The following is a 16,785-nucleotide window of genomic DNA, read 5'->3' on the forward strand; positions in this document are numbered from 1 at the left end:
AGTTTATTCATTACCTGACTTGATGTTCAACAACTATCTGAATATTTGGAGTTTGAAACTCTTGGGTTGGTCAAAGGCAAAAATCAAGTATCTGAAGAATTAGACATGCTATATTTTATATATAAGCAGCAACTTCCAGGTGACCTCAAAATGAGGAGCCCTGGGTCCAGAGCCCTCACAGTCCTAGTATACTACTTATACTATGTTATACTACTATGTTATACTACTATGTTATAACTAAACATCTGGTTCACAAATCAGTTGAAACGAATGCTAATAATCCCAATAATGGAACAACTAAGCTCATCACTGAGCTCATCATTTGCAGAAATTAAAATATGAATTTAAAAAATAGGCTTGTAATGTATATAGACAAATGTATGGCTTGGAATGTGCTGGTGGTACATTTATTTTCCTTGGCTGCCCTCAAATCCTGTAACAGACAACATTTACCCACAGCTCTTCCTAATGAGATATCAATATGTAACACTTTTCTGTCTGTCTCTGTCTGTGCCCTGTCGATTGGACTAGCAAAGAGCAGAAAGTATGCGTAAGTGTATTTGTGTCTGTAAGCCTGCGCACTTGTATGAGTAAAGATGGTCAGGAGAATGGGAGAAATCAGTCATTTTTTCCACTGATATCAAAGCCATATGATCATGCTGGGCTGGATCTCAGCACATGGGGTTTTCAGCTCATCCCATGGGTTTTGGGTGATCCAGAGCAGCACACAAAGTTTTGAGAGTGACACTGTTGCTTGGTTTTTCCATCAAAAATGAGCCTTCTGTGTGCGCTGCATGTCCACTAAAACTGCATCTAGATGCACTCTGTAGAATAACCTACCTTCTCCACCCCAATTTTCAATAAAAAATTGTAGAAATGAAATAAAATGAATATAAAACATTAAATATATGTATTTACATATATGTATTGCATCCAGCTACATAAATACATCTACATAAAAAAGTCTCAGGCACCATGATGTCATACTATTGTCAAAGGGTTAAACAGTAACCTTGTGACAGATGATACATAAAACAACTCCAAAACTCTGTCTCTCTCCAAAATTCCTGCCTTCAAGCCAGAAAGCAACATCAAGAAAATATCAATACTGGATTCTGCCCTGAAGCAAAGTTCCAGATCGCAAGCTAGTGAGCATTCACCACTGCATTACACTCGCCTGAAGGAATGTGAACTTGACCTGAAATGCACTGGACAAGAAATACACAAAGCCAGGCATTGCATGTTAGTAATGCTGTCTGTCTGCTTGTGTAGCAGATTAACGAGGAACCATGCAAGGTTGCAGCTTGTCTCTTAGCTTCGAGCAGGAGCTCATCTTGTTCTGTTAAAGGGTCACGTCAGCACATTACTGCCAGACTGTTCTCTGTGAAAACAGTGGTACACTTTGGACAGAGCTGTTCAGTGTGGTCTAGTTTAAAAGGGTGTAACTGGGTTAATGTACTGCATAACAAAAGCCGTTACAAAATAGTGCAAAACTTTGTTAAATGGATCTTCTCAAACTAGTTGGATTTGCTGAAGATAATCATATAGGAAACACTTAGCTATGTAGATGGTGAAGTGAAATGCTGCACATGTTAAAACTAATATATAAAGGTACCATTTATGGCACTGTTATATTCAGCAGTAGCCTGTGACCATAGACTTTGGTGGGGATAGAACATCATTAATAACGACATCGCCTCAAACAAAATTAACCCCATAACAGGCAGTTGAATGTCAACAACATTCAGTCATTCAGCATACAGTCTAGTAGCTCATTTTGAGTTGTTTTAGACATTAGACAGTAGTCTTTTTAAAAGCTCCACTACATCTCCAAACCTACACAAAAGACTAGTCTAAAAAAGGTATTGGAAAAGAGAGACACATTTTTCTTCTTTTTCATATTTTGTGTGGGAAACAAGGAGGTGCAAATCCATTTCTGATGTATAGATATCCACTCCATAATACCCCCTGCCTGCTCCCAATCTTTGCCTCACAACAGGAAAAGGTTCTGTACATCATAGACATACTGTTTACACATACAGTTTGCCTCTGTGAGTGGAAATTTATAAGATTTAATTCAGGTCAATTCAATTCTTCGATTCTGCTATAAAACAAGAACTTAATGGCTATGGAGTATTTTAAACTAGCCCAATTTGGCATATAAAAGTGATCCTGGCAACCCTGTCATTAACTGTCCTTTCCTCTGCTCCTCCCCCGAGTATGGGGCAGCATGATTCCTTCCCCAAAGGGCCTCTATTAGCACTTGTTGTAGTTCCCATTTTCGATCATTAGCCCCACAATTTATATCATTGGTCACTCAAAAGACGTCATTAGCATTTGTCAGAATTTAAAAGTATGTCATGAGTCATGAATGGGGACTTTATGAAGGTTATCATTTCTTAAATGGTTGATTCCATTATGTCTTTACATTTTTCTGTGAACTCATTTTAAAACTGATGGTATGAAAAGTGTTCTTTAATCAGTGACTAATGCCCATTATTGCTTATCCACTAAAGCAACTTCCTGGTGATTATAGCCCAGAGTATAGGCACAGTCTAGATTAGTCACAGCCTTTTACATAAATTAATATGATAGACAGTTGGTCAGTCACATTAGCTTTGGTACCTCTTCAACGAAAACAAAATTGAGATAACTTTTGTCAGACTTAGGTTATTTACTCTTCAGACTCCTGATAAAAGCTCCTAATACTCTATTATGCTAGTAGTGAGAGAAGACTGCACAGTTTAGGGATTGTTACCAGACACGTCAGCTGCAAGCTGCTTAAGAGTTGCCTGCTGATCAAACACTACCACTATAAATCTAGACCATTCTCAGATTTACAATGTTCAAATTAATCTTGATTAAAGCAGCATAAAAAATTTCCCCATTAGCTCTCATAACATTTTTGGTGAGACTCCTGAATAAGACAAATACTATCAAATTTCTAAAATAAACGCTTGCTAAATTAAACCTTACTGAGATCCTTCTTTGCTTTTCCAACACACAGCCAGGGAAGAAATTTATGTTAGCCCAAAGTGAGATAGAGCCAGTCTGATACTGTACCTTGGCCAAGCTTACATCTATTTATTTGACATTTTGGTCCCATTTCATTTTATGTAAATGTGTAGTTACAGAAAAACTACTGTCCCTTTTTTGTGTAAGACACAAGAGTATTTAGACATTTTATATAATTCTTATACTATATTTGTGTTGTAACATGCTAACCCACCAAAATTAGATGGATTAATAAGTGGAATGTACCTGTCTGCCTATTTTAAAGTGTAATATTGATATAAAGTTGGACCTTATTTATAAAAATGGTGTATAGTTCCTGGGTGTTTAATATGTACATACAGTCACAATCATAACGAAACAGCAGCTTCCCATCCACTGTTACACCCGAGAGACCTGATGTCCTGTTACTGTCAAAATACTTTTGTGTACTTAAAGTATGCAAAACTGAAGCTGATGCACATGTGTATTTACATAAGAGGTACTGCTGTGTTCCTCCTGTAACAGGGAAAACTACACAGGTGTTAGTTATACTATATAAAGTGGGGACAACTTATTTTGACAAAGCAACACACAAAAGCTACAAACCAAGCAGCTGAGGGTTAATGGCCTGGCTCAAAGGCACTACAATGTCTCACCCACAATCTTCTGATCAGTAGCTTAACTAGTGGCTCAATCTGTACCTTCTACTGCAACTAGAGCAAATGTGGCTTAAAAACTATAGCATAGCTGTTAATTAATAATAGATATATTTAGCCATTCTGTCCTTTGTTTCTACTGTAGTAAGGACCACGAATGAAACAGAAAAACTGACTATTATCATTATTTGGACTAGTGCTTTTTTCATATGTTTGCTTATTATATTGTTTCTGTTCATTTTATCAATACTTTTATCTTGTAAACTGATTGTGAATCTCAGTGTCTCTGAGCTGCACTAAAAACACATTTCTATCACGTTATGGTAAACAAGAAAGATTTCTGAATATGAATATCTACCTTTTGGTCGACAATGGAACAGACCAGGTCTTTCACAGCATTGAGTGACAGGTCATGTGGCTCCAGGCTGACTGTCTCCCTGGTGAGGCCAATCTGAAGGAGAAAGGAGAGTCCATGGAGAGAACCTCTGGAGAGCGTAGGGCTTGGAGCGCTGTGACTGCCGTTGGACAGGCGGCCAAAGAGAGCCACAGGGGGGCTCGGGGATGGGGTCGGGGGCGTAGGCTGGGAGTGGAGGTAGGCTTTGGGCAAGGGTGGAGGAGGTGTGCTACTGCAGGCAGACATTGGCTTGCCTCCTACCACTGAGATGACTGCTGAGTAAAACCCAAAGGTGAGGAGACTGAAATCTGTGTCTCAGCACCACCAATTTTTTGAGTTAATAAGAGTTTTATCCGGACATCTATCCCTTATATAGTACATCAACGGTGCCTGAACTGTCACAGTCTTGCACAGTCCTTTGCAGAGGCTATGAAGTATGTGTTATACTTGTGTTCTGAATTTACACACTAATACGGTAATCCCAATGGCATAATTACAGCATAATAATTATAATTATGCTCTCGTTCCACAGTACCCGTGGTGCTCTGTGGTGTACACACTGCACTGATAAGTGTATTTGATGATGTCTCAGCGGAGCTATCAGGATCTCATCTTGAAGCTTGACAGAGCAGCTGTCATCCTAGAAACAGTCTTTCTCTTCATATCCCATTCCTGCTTTTCAAGCTCTGTTAAAAAGAAAGAATTAAACGTTTAAAACATGCAGTAAGTCTTACTTGTATCTCAGATGTACATGATTATTTTATAGAAATAATTAAAAGTTACAAGTGAAAAGAAAAACACACTTTATAAAGTATCACAAGCAATCGCAGTGGAGAAAATCACAATATTGGGTTTTATGTGCCATTTTTAGGATTAAGACCCTAATTTTTTTTCTATTATTGCAGTTGCTCCCTGTAACCAACATCTGGAAGCTTTGCCATTCCACACATCTGGAGAGGATCCTCCCCCTCTCGATCGTGTAGCTGGCAGAGGACCACAACTGCCAGCAAAACAACTTTACAAATGTTTTGCTCGTGTTCACTGTAGAGTGCATAGTAACATTTAAATACGAGTAATTCAAAATGACCAAATATTGTACGCTGAAAAACACACATTACCTGCATGTATTCAGAAAAGGCGTTTTCTCATTATTCGTGGATGAGAAACAAACCAACAAAAACAAACCAAAAACCCTTCCAGAAACGAAGCTGAAGTGTTTTCAGAATCCTGTGTTTACTCAAAGGCTTTAAATCCCTGAAACCTCCAGACTCCTGGACTCACTTGGATTACAGACTTGGGTAGTTTTTCGAGAACTTTTTCTTCCCTCACGCCTGATAGTGAAAGGCTGCTTCATGAGTGCGTCGTGTTTACAGCTGTGGCTGGAGCCTCCAACTGCGCTGAAACAGAACTAAACGCTCCCAGCTTGCGGTGAAACTCGGTCAAAGCAAAAGCCGTCTCGGAGCCCAAAGTGACTCCACTACAGTCCCATAAACCCTGTGTGTTTCTCGGGCTTTTTTCCTGCTTTTGCATCACGCGCATGCCTGACTTGATAACCGTTTCCGTTATGTGCACGGAGGCTGAGAGCGCTTTCGCGACCTCTACCGGTGTGAATCAAATCCACAGCGGTGAATCGGTTCCTACTGAACGACTCTTCTACACGAGTCGCAGTGAATAAATGAATCTGAAGTGTCTGATCAAGGTTCCTTCTCTTCGCTCTCAGGTTTTACTGTCAGACTGATATTATTAGCAATTCAAGTGCGTGGATTATTAATCCTTAACACATATTGACTAAACTAGTAGCCTGTTATCAACCACATGTCAGTTTACTTTTAAAGGTAGAGTCTTGTATAAACTAAATGGCGGTATGAAACGTGGGTTATTGTGGACAGGTTGAAATAGTGGCCTATATACCGGGAAAATCCCGTCATGTTTTCTTCACCTGAAAACACTGAAGCCACCCAGCCGGCACGTGACCGACCTACAGCGTTACCTGTGCTTGAAAAAATGTCAGTTGTTGTTTCAACGTTGAAATAACGTTGAAACAACCTTTAATGCCAAACGGTTGTAAAAAGGCTAACAAAATACTTATAACTCAACATTGAAATTTTAGCAAGATCTGTACGTTGAATCAACATAATGTCTTCAACAATATACAAAAGAAATATCTACCTTTTAAATTATTATTATGATCATTATTATTACTTTAGTAGCATTTTATTATATTTGGATCATAAAAATATAATTAAAAAAAATTTAAAAATCTAAAATTAGATGTTAAAAATATACAAATTTTTATTATCACATCATTATGTGTGTGTGTGTGTGTGTTTATTATTATTATTATTATTATTATTATTATTATATGTAAAGTTCTTATAGATATCTCACATAAAAAGTATAAATAAATTATATAATATTACCAAGCCCATTTTTTTTCTGCTCCATTCTGACCATTCTCATTAATTCCTGCTGATTTATGCAGTTATATTACTCTAAATAAACATTATTTTTATTTTTTTATTTTTTTTATTGACATGAATTGAAGGTATAGTTTGGAGAATCACAATCAAATTTACACAATTTCCCGAATAATCCATAAAGTCTGATCAGTCCAGACATGTTTGATGTTTGCTTGAATAAGAAAAAGATATACCCTTAGGGTGGAAATTTATTTATAGCAACAAGAAAATTAGTGTATTAGGTTTCACAGATGTTCATGTTGCCATGTTAATACAGCCTAACATATTAATAGTGGGGAAAACGATATGAGATGATATCAGTTATCTTTTTGATATCAGTGATGATCCTTTTCCCTGACATAACAAGTGAGTGGGCCAAAGCTTTAGCCTAAAAATGATTGCCAATTAGAACATAATTCTGTGTAGTCTTCTGTATGAATTTAGAGCAGAACTAACACTTTAAACAAGAACAGTGTTTGAGGATTTGTTTTTAAATCATCTGTAATTGGCACCTTTACTGGAATTTTATGCAGTTTTGATGAATACTGTGTTTAATATTGTGCTTGTGTAATTTTTCTGTAAAAATGTTGCTCAGGGGATATGAAAGAGGCCGGAAGCAGTTATAAAAGTGGGTGTGGAAGTTAATAGAAACTGTTTAGATTAGCCTACAATCAGAAAGGAAAAGGCAAATGACATTAGCAATCTTGTGATAATGGCATAACCCAAACAGCTGGAGATCACAGGAATACCAGGGATTTGTTGGTATAATACTGGAATAGACTAGATAATGTCAGAATAAATAAATGACCACCTGATGCAGTATGACATTATGTTCAGAACACTGAAAGATGTGAACATGGTGAAAAGCAGTGTTTCTACTTTGAAGGAGTATTCATCCATCATCTGCTTAATCAGACAACTCTGAGTGACTGCAGTGTTTTAATAATGTCTTTTCCGAACACGGAAAATGCAACCATGAAGATACTAAGATGTGCTGAATTTTAAGCACAAAGTACAAAAATTTTATTTAATATCCCATCCCAATTTAACCCCATTTTAATTATGTATGTGTGAATTATTATTATTATTATTAGTAGTAGTAGTAGTAGTAGTAGTAGTATTTAAAGGGCTTCACCAAAATAGAGAGTTTGCAGAATAGAGGGGAAATCATGATTTATTATTATTATTATTATTATTATTATTATTATTATTATTGCTGGCAATGAAAATATAATGTAGTATAAAAGCAGCGGACAATTTTAATTCCTTGCATAGTTACTGAAGATGAATGAATGAATGAATGAATGAATGAAATTCCAATATAAAAGTACCTGTTTGGTTTGGGAGAGTGTCAACACAGAAATTGTTGCCTTTGGTTCTTCTTGAAAGTTATGTTTTGGATTGATGTCTTGTTGCAGGATACATTTTTTAATTTCTTGGTATTATTATCATTATTATTGTTGTTGTTGTTTTTGCTGATGTTGACTCATGGATCGAGACCTTGTCTCTTGGAGAAGGGGCTTGTATACTTCGCTGAACCTCAGGGCTATGTAGCCAGGAGCTTAATGCTCCCACATTAGGGCCACCCATGGTGAACAGATCTGAGGAGAGATCAGACAAAGAGCGAACCTAAAGACCCCCCATGAAAGGTACAAAAAAAGACCAAATGTATCCTACATGGATTAGGGTTACTGTGACCCACCCAGAGCCAGGTCTGGGGGTAGTGTCCGCATGTGAGTGTCTGGTGACCAGGCCACCCACATAACTCAGTCAAACTCAACCCAAAATAACAATCTTGTGGGTTCACCACCAGCAAGCTGAAGGGTGGGGGTCAGGTACAATGCCATTCATCCAGTCTTAGATGGACCAGACCTTTCACAAGTTTTGCTGAACAAGTGCACAGGAGTGTTGACCTCTACTCAGGATATTGTTGAGTGATGGAAGGAGCGATTTGACCAACCCAGTTTCAGGAGGCACCTTCATTTAACCCTCATTTCAGGCAGTGCCAGAAATTTCTTTGTGTCTGGCAAGAAGGGCTGTCACGAATACTCGATTATAATCAACTACTCGATTATATATACACTATATACACACTATATATATATATATATATATATATATATATATATATATATATATATATATATACACATACATACACATACACACACACACACTGTATCCCGTAATCAAATATTTGGTAAATGCCAGAAGGTGGCGATAATGTCCAGCAAAGCTGACTTTACAACAAACCACAAGGAAGACCACTGAGCTTCATGACTGAAAGCAGTGTGCAGAGCCTTGGCCCATGCGAGAAAAGGAGCAGTAAACTAGTGATGAGAAATGTACTCATACACCGTTACAACATGTTTAATGTTCACATGTAGGTAGCTTTTCTGCCCACCACAACTGTACAGAGAGTTTATCTGAGAGTTACTGTAGCCTTTCTGTCAGCTCAAACCAGTCTGAGCATTCTCCTTTAACCTCTCATCAACAAAGTGTTACTGTCCACAGAACTGCTGCTCACTGGATGTTTTTTCTTTATTGCACCATTCTGAGTAAACTCTACTCAGAAAAATCACTACTGTTGTGTGTGAAAATCCCAGGAGATCAGCAGTTATAGAAATACTCAAACCAGCCCGTCTGGCACCAACAATCATGCCATGATCAAAATCACTGACATCCCATTTTTTCCCCTTTCTGATGGTTGATGTGAACATTACCTGAAGCTGCTGGCCTGTATCTGCATGATTTGATGCACTGCACTGCTGCCACATGATTGGCTGATTAGAAAATTGCATGAATGAGTAGGTGTACTGGTGTTCCTAATAAAGTGAGAGTACATTATAATAAAAAAAAATTTTAAAGAAATTGAGTAATTGTTGGGAATTTATTTTTCATTAAAAATTCTGAATTTTAGGACCAAACAAAGTATATTTATATAGCACTTATATGTAGCATTTATTTAGGGAAAAATTTTAATTGTCTCTACAAGTATGTTTTCAGGCGACATATTCACTACCAGATTATTAAGTAAAGAAAACGGTCAACTAATTGATTATCAAAATAATCGATAATGACAGCCCTAGTGGCAAGGATGCATGGGTGGATGAGATTCTTCCACGGACGCTGAAAACATTGGACAAGGTTGTGGTTGTGTGGTTAACTCCACTCTTCAATATCTTTCGACTGGCAAATTGAGATGGTGGTCCTTATTTTTAAAAGAGGGGATAAGAGGGTGTAGTCCAATTCACACTCTTTAGCCTCCCAGGAAAAGTCTATGCCAGGATTCTGGAAAGAAAGCTATGTCCGATAGTTGAACCAGTACAGTGTGGGTTTTCCCAGCTCTTTACTCTTGCACAGCATTGCGAGGGGTCATGGGAGTGTACTAATCCAGTCTACATGTGTTTACATGAGGTTGTTTTTTGGAGAAGGCCCATCACTGAGTGTGTCAATCCATTCTCTTTATAAGTGCAGTGAGAGCTGTGTCTGCTTTCTTGGCATTAGGTCAAAACTGTTTAAGGTTGGTGTCAGGCTCTGTCAAGGTGTCAACTGTCAGGTGTCTTGTCTCCCTCTGCACTTAATATGACCAAAATGCCAATAAACAGACTTGATATCAAAAGAGTGCATATAAAGTTTTTTTTAAAAATAGAAAATAGTGACTAGCATGTAGACTTTTGGATAAAGGAATACAATCAATGAATGAAAGTTAATATTTTGGAAAAGAGGGATCAATCTTATTAGCCCAGGCCATCAGGCCTCCGATGATATCTTTCACAGTGATGCGCTCTAGTTCAGTTCCAGACATCTTCTCCAGCAGCTGCACAGCCTTCTGAGAGTCATTCCCAAGTTTACACACTACATACACTAGCAAAAAGAAAAAAGGTGGGAGGGGGAGAAAAAAAATATCATTAGCTGTCCTCTCCCAGCTGTTTTTACTATTTGAAAAGTAACTCTACATGGTGGAAGTATGTTTTTGTCGTTACTGTGAAAGCTAGAGGGAAATTTACATTTACAGTCAGGGTCATAAGTTTTCTTTTTCTTTTTTTTTTTTTTTTTTTTTTTAAATTATTAACATTTTGCAGATTCTGCAAGGCCTATGTAAACTTATGACCCCAACTATAATAAAACTCACCAGCATGCAGAATATTTACTGTTTATGTATTATGACTTAAATCTTAAGAACACAGGTCTACACTGAAATCCAGATACAGTACTGTATGTCATATATATGAAATTAAAAAATATTCTTATATAATTATAATTGCTCTTCACGCTATACAAAGAGTACAAAATATTACATATAGAGTGAAAATTCTGACTGGTTACCTGGGACTTGTAATTCAGAGCTCATCTGCAGTTTCAGCTCACTGATCTTCTCCTTTAGGAAATTAATGTGGTCTGCATTTTGATCCTCTAAACTGGCCAGTGGAATATCTATTAGTAACGAAAAAAAATCTTAATGGTATCGTGTAACAATTGCTTATGCCATTCTATAGCAATTTCTATAGTGTCAATTTCACCAAACAGAATATGTATTTCCAGAAATTATGAAAACTGTGGGAAATCATACTGATGGAAACTGGCAGATGGCAAATGTCCACCTCCACTTTGGGCCGAACATCAAGCAGGAGATGAGGAGTACTGCAGTCCACAACGGATTTATACTCCTGTAGTTAATGATAAGTGGTGTACCAGATCAGTTCTTTCATTTTCTTGGCTTTATATCAACACGAAGTCATAATAAACAAGGTAATAATGCCTAGATTTTATATACCTGCACAGAGACTCGCTGTTCTGCAAACAGAAGATTCAATCTTCGACACTGGAAAAAGATAAACAATCAAAATGATCACTAATTCTAAAGTTAGTTGCTAAAAATGTATTATTTGACAAGGTGAATTTTTAGTTTCTTAGAATAAGTTTACTTTAATTAAAGGTTAGATTTATTCATATTTTCAGTGAGATTAAGTTAATTACAGTCTATAGCGAATAGTGAATCAACAGTGAAGGCATGATTTCAGACAGAGCTATAGTGACCTCTTGTGGACAGTTTCTTAGTTGCATACAGAGGGCACACCAGGGCACTTCAAATTAAACCAATGGAACAGAGGGAGAGAAATAATGAACACAGCAGCACAAGCACTGACCTAAAACCTCATTCTGTGCCATGATTCTGACCTTATCTGTTGCAGCAGAGCCACAGAAGCTCTCATAGTCCTGTAGCTCTGTGACTGTGGGCGTCTCTCCACAAACAACACATCCTGCCTGCTTGGCTCTCAGCTTTATGCAGCGAAACCGGCTATCCTGAGCATCAAACATCAGCAACTGCTGCCCAAATGAAGCTGCATTGACCAGTCAAAGACAGACGCCATCAAATATTGTGTACCACAAGCTAAAAAATCAGTGTAGTGAACTCTAGTTGTCTATGTGGTTTCAATGAAGGATACATTTTTGGCCAGAGGCAATCTTCAGAACCTCTAAAGCTTGAAGACAGCCCATGACTCCAACCACTGCAATGAAGATGGAAATATGCTTTTACACTGCACAGGACTGCTTAGAAATCCCTGAGCACCTATAACTAGCTATAGCAATCTGAGTATTGAGTAGAAAAGTAAACATTTTATATGAGCACTGTTTATTTATGCATGTACACAACTTCTACAAAAAAGGCACAGTTTTTAATACACAGATGAAGCTTAGTGGTAGAATAAAGGGGGCTTTTAGTAGGCAGGGTGCAGTACGTACGGCTCAGCACACATGCAATTGAGGAATGTCTACAGGAGCTCATTTTGCAGATGGAGCCTCTTTTATAAATCTTGGCATTTTTCTAAAGAAAAGCATGAATGCACACTAAAATACTCAAATTTACTAAACCATGCACACACTGACTCCTATGCACAATCCGTTCCTGATTCTGGCATGTTCACCCTTGACTATGCTAAATTGCCCCTAAGTGTGAAAGATTGTGTACAGGTGTGTTTGCATGATGCCCTGTGATGGACTGGAGTCCTATTCAGGGTGATTTCCACCTCACGCCCAGTGCTCCCAGGATCATAACAATGTTCATTTAAATGAATGCTTTATCTAAACTGTACTAAACAAGTAGCTTAAACATAATCTGAACAAGACTCAATAAAGTATAAACTTTGGTACACTTCGATCATACCATTACAAACCTATCAAGCCACTTACATGAAACATTGTGTAACGAGGCTGCTGTTAATCTGTCAGTCCATTTTGATTGTTAAGTAGGAGCTAAAGACAGCATAGTGTCTTCATTTTGTTGTAAATGTTCATGCCTTATTGATTATTTTGCTATGCAAGGTGTCTCCCCTTTGCAGACTGTGCATTGAATCACGCTCGAGTTTTCAGACATTTATCATTTAGCTCTCTCATTACCACAATCAATTACTGTTCCAGGATCTGTCTGAATCGCGATTTCTTCGGTGCTACAGGTGTGCATGAGGATGATTTTACTCTCATGTGTGAATTAGAATATGAAGACTGCAGAGTGAGAAAAACTGGGGCTGTAAAATCACATAGTGTGCATCCAGCTACTAATACCCAGTAAACTTACATGTACTAGCTGTGAACTTTAACTGTAAGTTGGACTCACCCACTCCTAAGACTCCTCCATCAGAGCAGTTTGTGACAGTTTCAGGTGGTGGGGGAACAGGATATAAACACCTGTAACAGGGCCCTCCATTGTAATTATACACAGTGAGCTATGAGACGAGATAGAAGCAGACAGCCAAGCACATTTATGTTCATCTGAAAAAAAGCTCAATTTTTACGCTTTATCAGTTAAGTATGTATTTTCTTTTTTTTTTATAAATCACATGCACTCCCGTTCTAAAGTGTTCAGCTGTAAGGCATTATAATTTTGCTCTTAAAAGTGTCCTACCTGGCCTTCCATTCGCAAAGCACTAGCAGACACTAAGGGCTTGCCACTGAGAACACAGGCATCGTTGACAAGGTACCGTGTTGGAACATTGTCTGAACAATCAGCCACAATGTCATACATAAAACACAAGTAGTCAAGAATGCAAACACTGAGACTCAAAACAACACTCAAAACTATCAGATGATATTTGTCTGAACAGTACAGCATGAAAGGATACTGTTGGATGAGTTGTAAGGCATTCTCAGAGGAGAGCTGGAGATGATACGGCACACACTGTGTTGTAGAATTTAACCTGTAAGAAGATTAAAGTTAAGACTAAAGTTAACACATAACACTCAGTGTTTAGCCTAGGATAAACCCTGGCTAACAGGGTTTAGCCTGGGTCCTAATGCATACTAGTCTTTAGTGTAGACAAGAGATGTACCTGCTTAGGGCCTGTGCTGCAGAATAGGCTTTGGGCAGACCCTGAGTCCTCTCTGTGTGCAGAACCTGTCTGTGCAGATTACTTAGCTCCACCTCGTCATAATCCAACAGCCCCAAACGCCCTGAGAGCATCCAATACATGCATCAAGCAGATTCTTAATTACATGATCATGAAATTCTTTTAGTACAATCCTATGCCAAGTGTATATTAAATCATAATGGGTGTGGGAACACCTTTCATCTTTAACTTACGGTATGTTAGGTGCCAAATGAGTACACATATACACAATACAACCTAGTCCAAAATTGGTAACCATTTTAAATATCTGATAACTTTCGAGGATTTTATATTGATTTTTCCACAAATTTAAAACAAGTTTCCATAAACAAGAACTGTGTAATAACAAGACAGCTGAAGTGAACAAACTAATAGCAACAGGCGTATTAAGCAATAAGGTGTATTAAGGTTATGGCACAAAGCACTTTTGAGTACTTAATATATACAAAATGATAATACTTTTCACATATTATTGTATACAAAATGATAATACTTTGCACATTTCAAAAGACTGTTTGTGTATGGGTAATTTTCACTTTATTAGCTCACCAAACTGGGTGCAAAGAATAACTTTGTAATTTAATTTTATTTGAGCATTCATTCTAGTGCAAAACCAAGAAGTCTGTCTTGAGTGACTGTTGAAACTGGAAACTAGGGTTCAGGGTTTTTTTTTAATAAAACAGTGATGCATATTCAGTATTTTCTGTACTTTCTTGTTTCTGCATTGCATGGTTAAGTCTTTTCTACAAAGCAAATACAAAATATAAAAATGTAAATATAATAGATCTGAATGCCGATCTAACTGTTCAGTCTTAGGATGCAGGATTGGTTTCCAGCATCATATATGAAAGTGAGCCAAATCAAAACTGAAAAATATCAGATTCGACCCGAGTTTGCTGTTCACACCAACGCGAAAAAGACGAATCTGTTTCGCTTATGAAGAACCTGACCACTTTTTGCGTGCAGTGTGAAAGTGAGCATTAGATGACCACACTGCAGCCTACCTACTCCAGCTGCAGCCAGGTAGAGGGCTAGAGGACAGCCTAAACCTCCACATCCCACCACCAAAACAGACGTGGTTAAAAGATTCATCTGACCTGGAAAGATAAGAGACGAGTAGTTTGTGCGTGATTTGTCAAACGAAAATCAGAAACTGTTTCAAACTGCTGTTTCATTAACCTCTCACCTCTGACACCGAGCTCTGGCAGGAGCAGCTGCCTGCTGTAGCGCATAATGGCATCATTGCTTAAAGAGGTACACTGCAGATGAGCCAAATGCGACACCTGGTCTTGTAGGTCCATTAGTAAAGAGTTCTCCTAATAAAAAATAACAGAAAGAAAAGTGGCTCTTTCTAAATGACAGTATTTGGGGAGATACACTTTGTATACAGGACTAACATGCTATATTGTACTGGACCCATGAATATGAATGCAGACCTTCTGGCTTTGCTCGAGCTTGTTTTTTAAAGCAGCGATTTCCGCATCCTTTTCCAGGAGCTGTTTCTTCAGACTTAAAACATCGTCATCCATATTATACAATTAAGCGAAAGATTAAATAAATTGAATTCAATTTAAATTAGAAATTAAAATCAAACTAAAAAGCTTCTTCAACATGCAGGAGAACTTCACATGTTCACCATGCAATCGCTTCCTGTGTATCTACGTCACCAAACACGTGTGCGAGCCCCATGATCACGTGTTTCCACTGACCAATCAAAGGACAGGTAATAAACTGCGTCAAAAATAAATATATCTAGATGAAATGAGATTAACCATAACGCTTCATTCATTCATCATAGAATGGCGCAGTGTGAATACAGTCCATATCCAATGTACTTATTTTATGTATAATATCACAGTATTTAAGGTTAATATTATAATATAATGTAGACCAAATTACATCCAAGCAAAATAGGCTACAATAATGAATTGGCTCCACATCTAACGTGAATGAGTTCATAGATGGAGTATGTAGTCTACAAATTAGAGACTGGAGATCTCAAAAATTTGAAAAACTTTTATGAATTATGAATTCTAAATATTTTTATAGTGTTTTTAGTACTCTGGTGAAAAATCCAGCTTGGTCTGACTATCTACCTGCTGCCACAACACAGGCAGAGCTGGTCAGGATTGTAGACCATTTTAAGACAATCTGCCCTTAACACTTTTGATCAGTTAGTAAGAAATCTGGAAAATAAATTACCAGCTGCCAAAACACAGGCAAAACTGGTCAAGATTGTAGACCATTTTAAGACAATCTGTCCCTAAAACTTTTGATCAGTTAATAAGAAATCTGGTCAAGACTGTAGACCATCGTTGCCAGCTGGTTATTTTCCAGATTCCTTATTACTTGTCTAAAATGATAAAACAATGTTAGAGATTTTCTCATTTCCTTACTGTTGTGCTATTTTCTTAAAAATCACTAGTAGTGGTAATTCAGTCTACCAGACTTACCAGCTGGCTACTAGTTTGCTCTGTGTGTGTTTTGGTAGCTCTGTTTATGTTTTGGTAGCTCTGTGTGTGTTTTTTTGGTAGCTCTGTGTGTGTTTTGGTAGCTCTGTTTATGTTTTGGTAGCTCTGTTTATCTTTTGGTAGCTCTGTGTGTGTTTTGGTAGCTCTGTTTATGTTTTGGTAGCTTTGTGTGTGTTTTGGTAGCTCTGTGTGTGTTTTTTTGGTAGCTCTGTGTGTGTTTTTTTGGTAGCTCTGTGTGTGTTTTGGTAGCTCTGTTTATGTTTTGGTAGCTCTGTGTGTGTTTTTTGGTAGCTCTGTGTGTGTTTTGGTAGCTCTGTTTATGTTTTGGTAGCTCTGTTTATCTTTTGGTAGCTCTGTGTGTGTTTTGGTAGCTCTGTTTGTGTTTTGGTAGCTCTATTTATGTTTTGGTAGCTCTGTGTGTTT

At 37.7% G+C, this 16,785-nt stretch overlaps 2 protein-coding genes across 3 annotated transcripts in view; both read right to left on the minus strand.

Annotated features, from left to right (window-relative positions):
* The window catches only part of prkd3 (protein kinase D3), a 42,315-nt gene extending 36,436 nt beyond the window's left edge, over window positions 1-5,879 (minus strand). The window contains exons 1-2 of one of the 2 annotated variants that reach the window (XM_026933940.3): window positions 5,163-5,879; window positions 4,009-4,730 (exon numbers count right to left, since the gene is read on the minus strand). In XM_026933940.3, coding sequence (XP_026789741.1) covers window positions 4,009-4,290 — 282 coding nt within the window. In that variant the 5' untranslated portion in view covers window positions 4,291-4,730; window positions 5,163-5,879. The remainder of the gene's footprint in view (window positions 1-4,008; window positions 4,731-5,162) is intronic. The other variant, XM_026933939.3, reaches the window with a different exon arrangement.
* Window positions 5,880-9,374: 3,495 nt separating this feature from the next.
* Window positions 9,375-15,577, minus strand: mocs3 (molybdenum cofactor synthesis 3). Its single transcript, XM_053237831.1, has 13 exons — window positions 15,328-15,577; window positions 15,078-15,207; window positions 14,896-14,988; window positions 13,835-13,955; window positions 13,624-13,702; window positions 13,411-13,524; window positions 13,123-13,231; window positions 11,954-12,016; window positions 11,685-11,848; window positions 11,281-11,328; window positions 11,077-11,173; window positions 10,833-10,940; window positions 9,375-10,370 (listed from the first exon to the last, which is right to left on the minus strand). Exons 1-13 carry the CDS (start codon window positions 15,418-15,420, stop codon window positions 10,213-10,215), a joined length of 1,377 nt encoding a protein of 458 aa, XP_053093806.1. The 5' UTR covers window positions 15,421-15,577; the 3' UTR covers window positions 9,375-10,212.
* Window positions 15,578-16,785: the final 1,208 nt, after the last annotated feature.

Source organism: Pangasianodon hypophthalmus, chromosome 10, assembly GCF_027358585.1.
Source record: "Pangasianodon hypophthalmus isolate fPanHyp1 chromosome 10, fPanHyp1.pri, whole genome shotgun sequence".
In the NCBI taxonomy this organism is placed as follows: Eukaryota; Metazoa; Chordata; class Actinopteri; order Siluriformes; family Pangasiidae; genus Pangasianodon; species Pangasianodon hypophthalmus.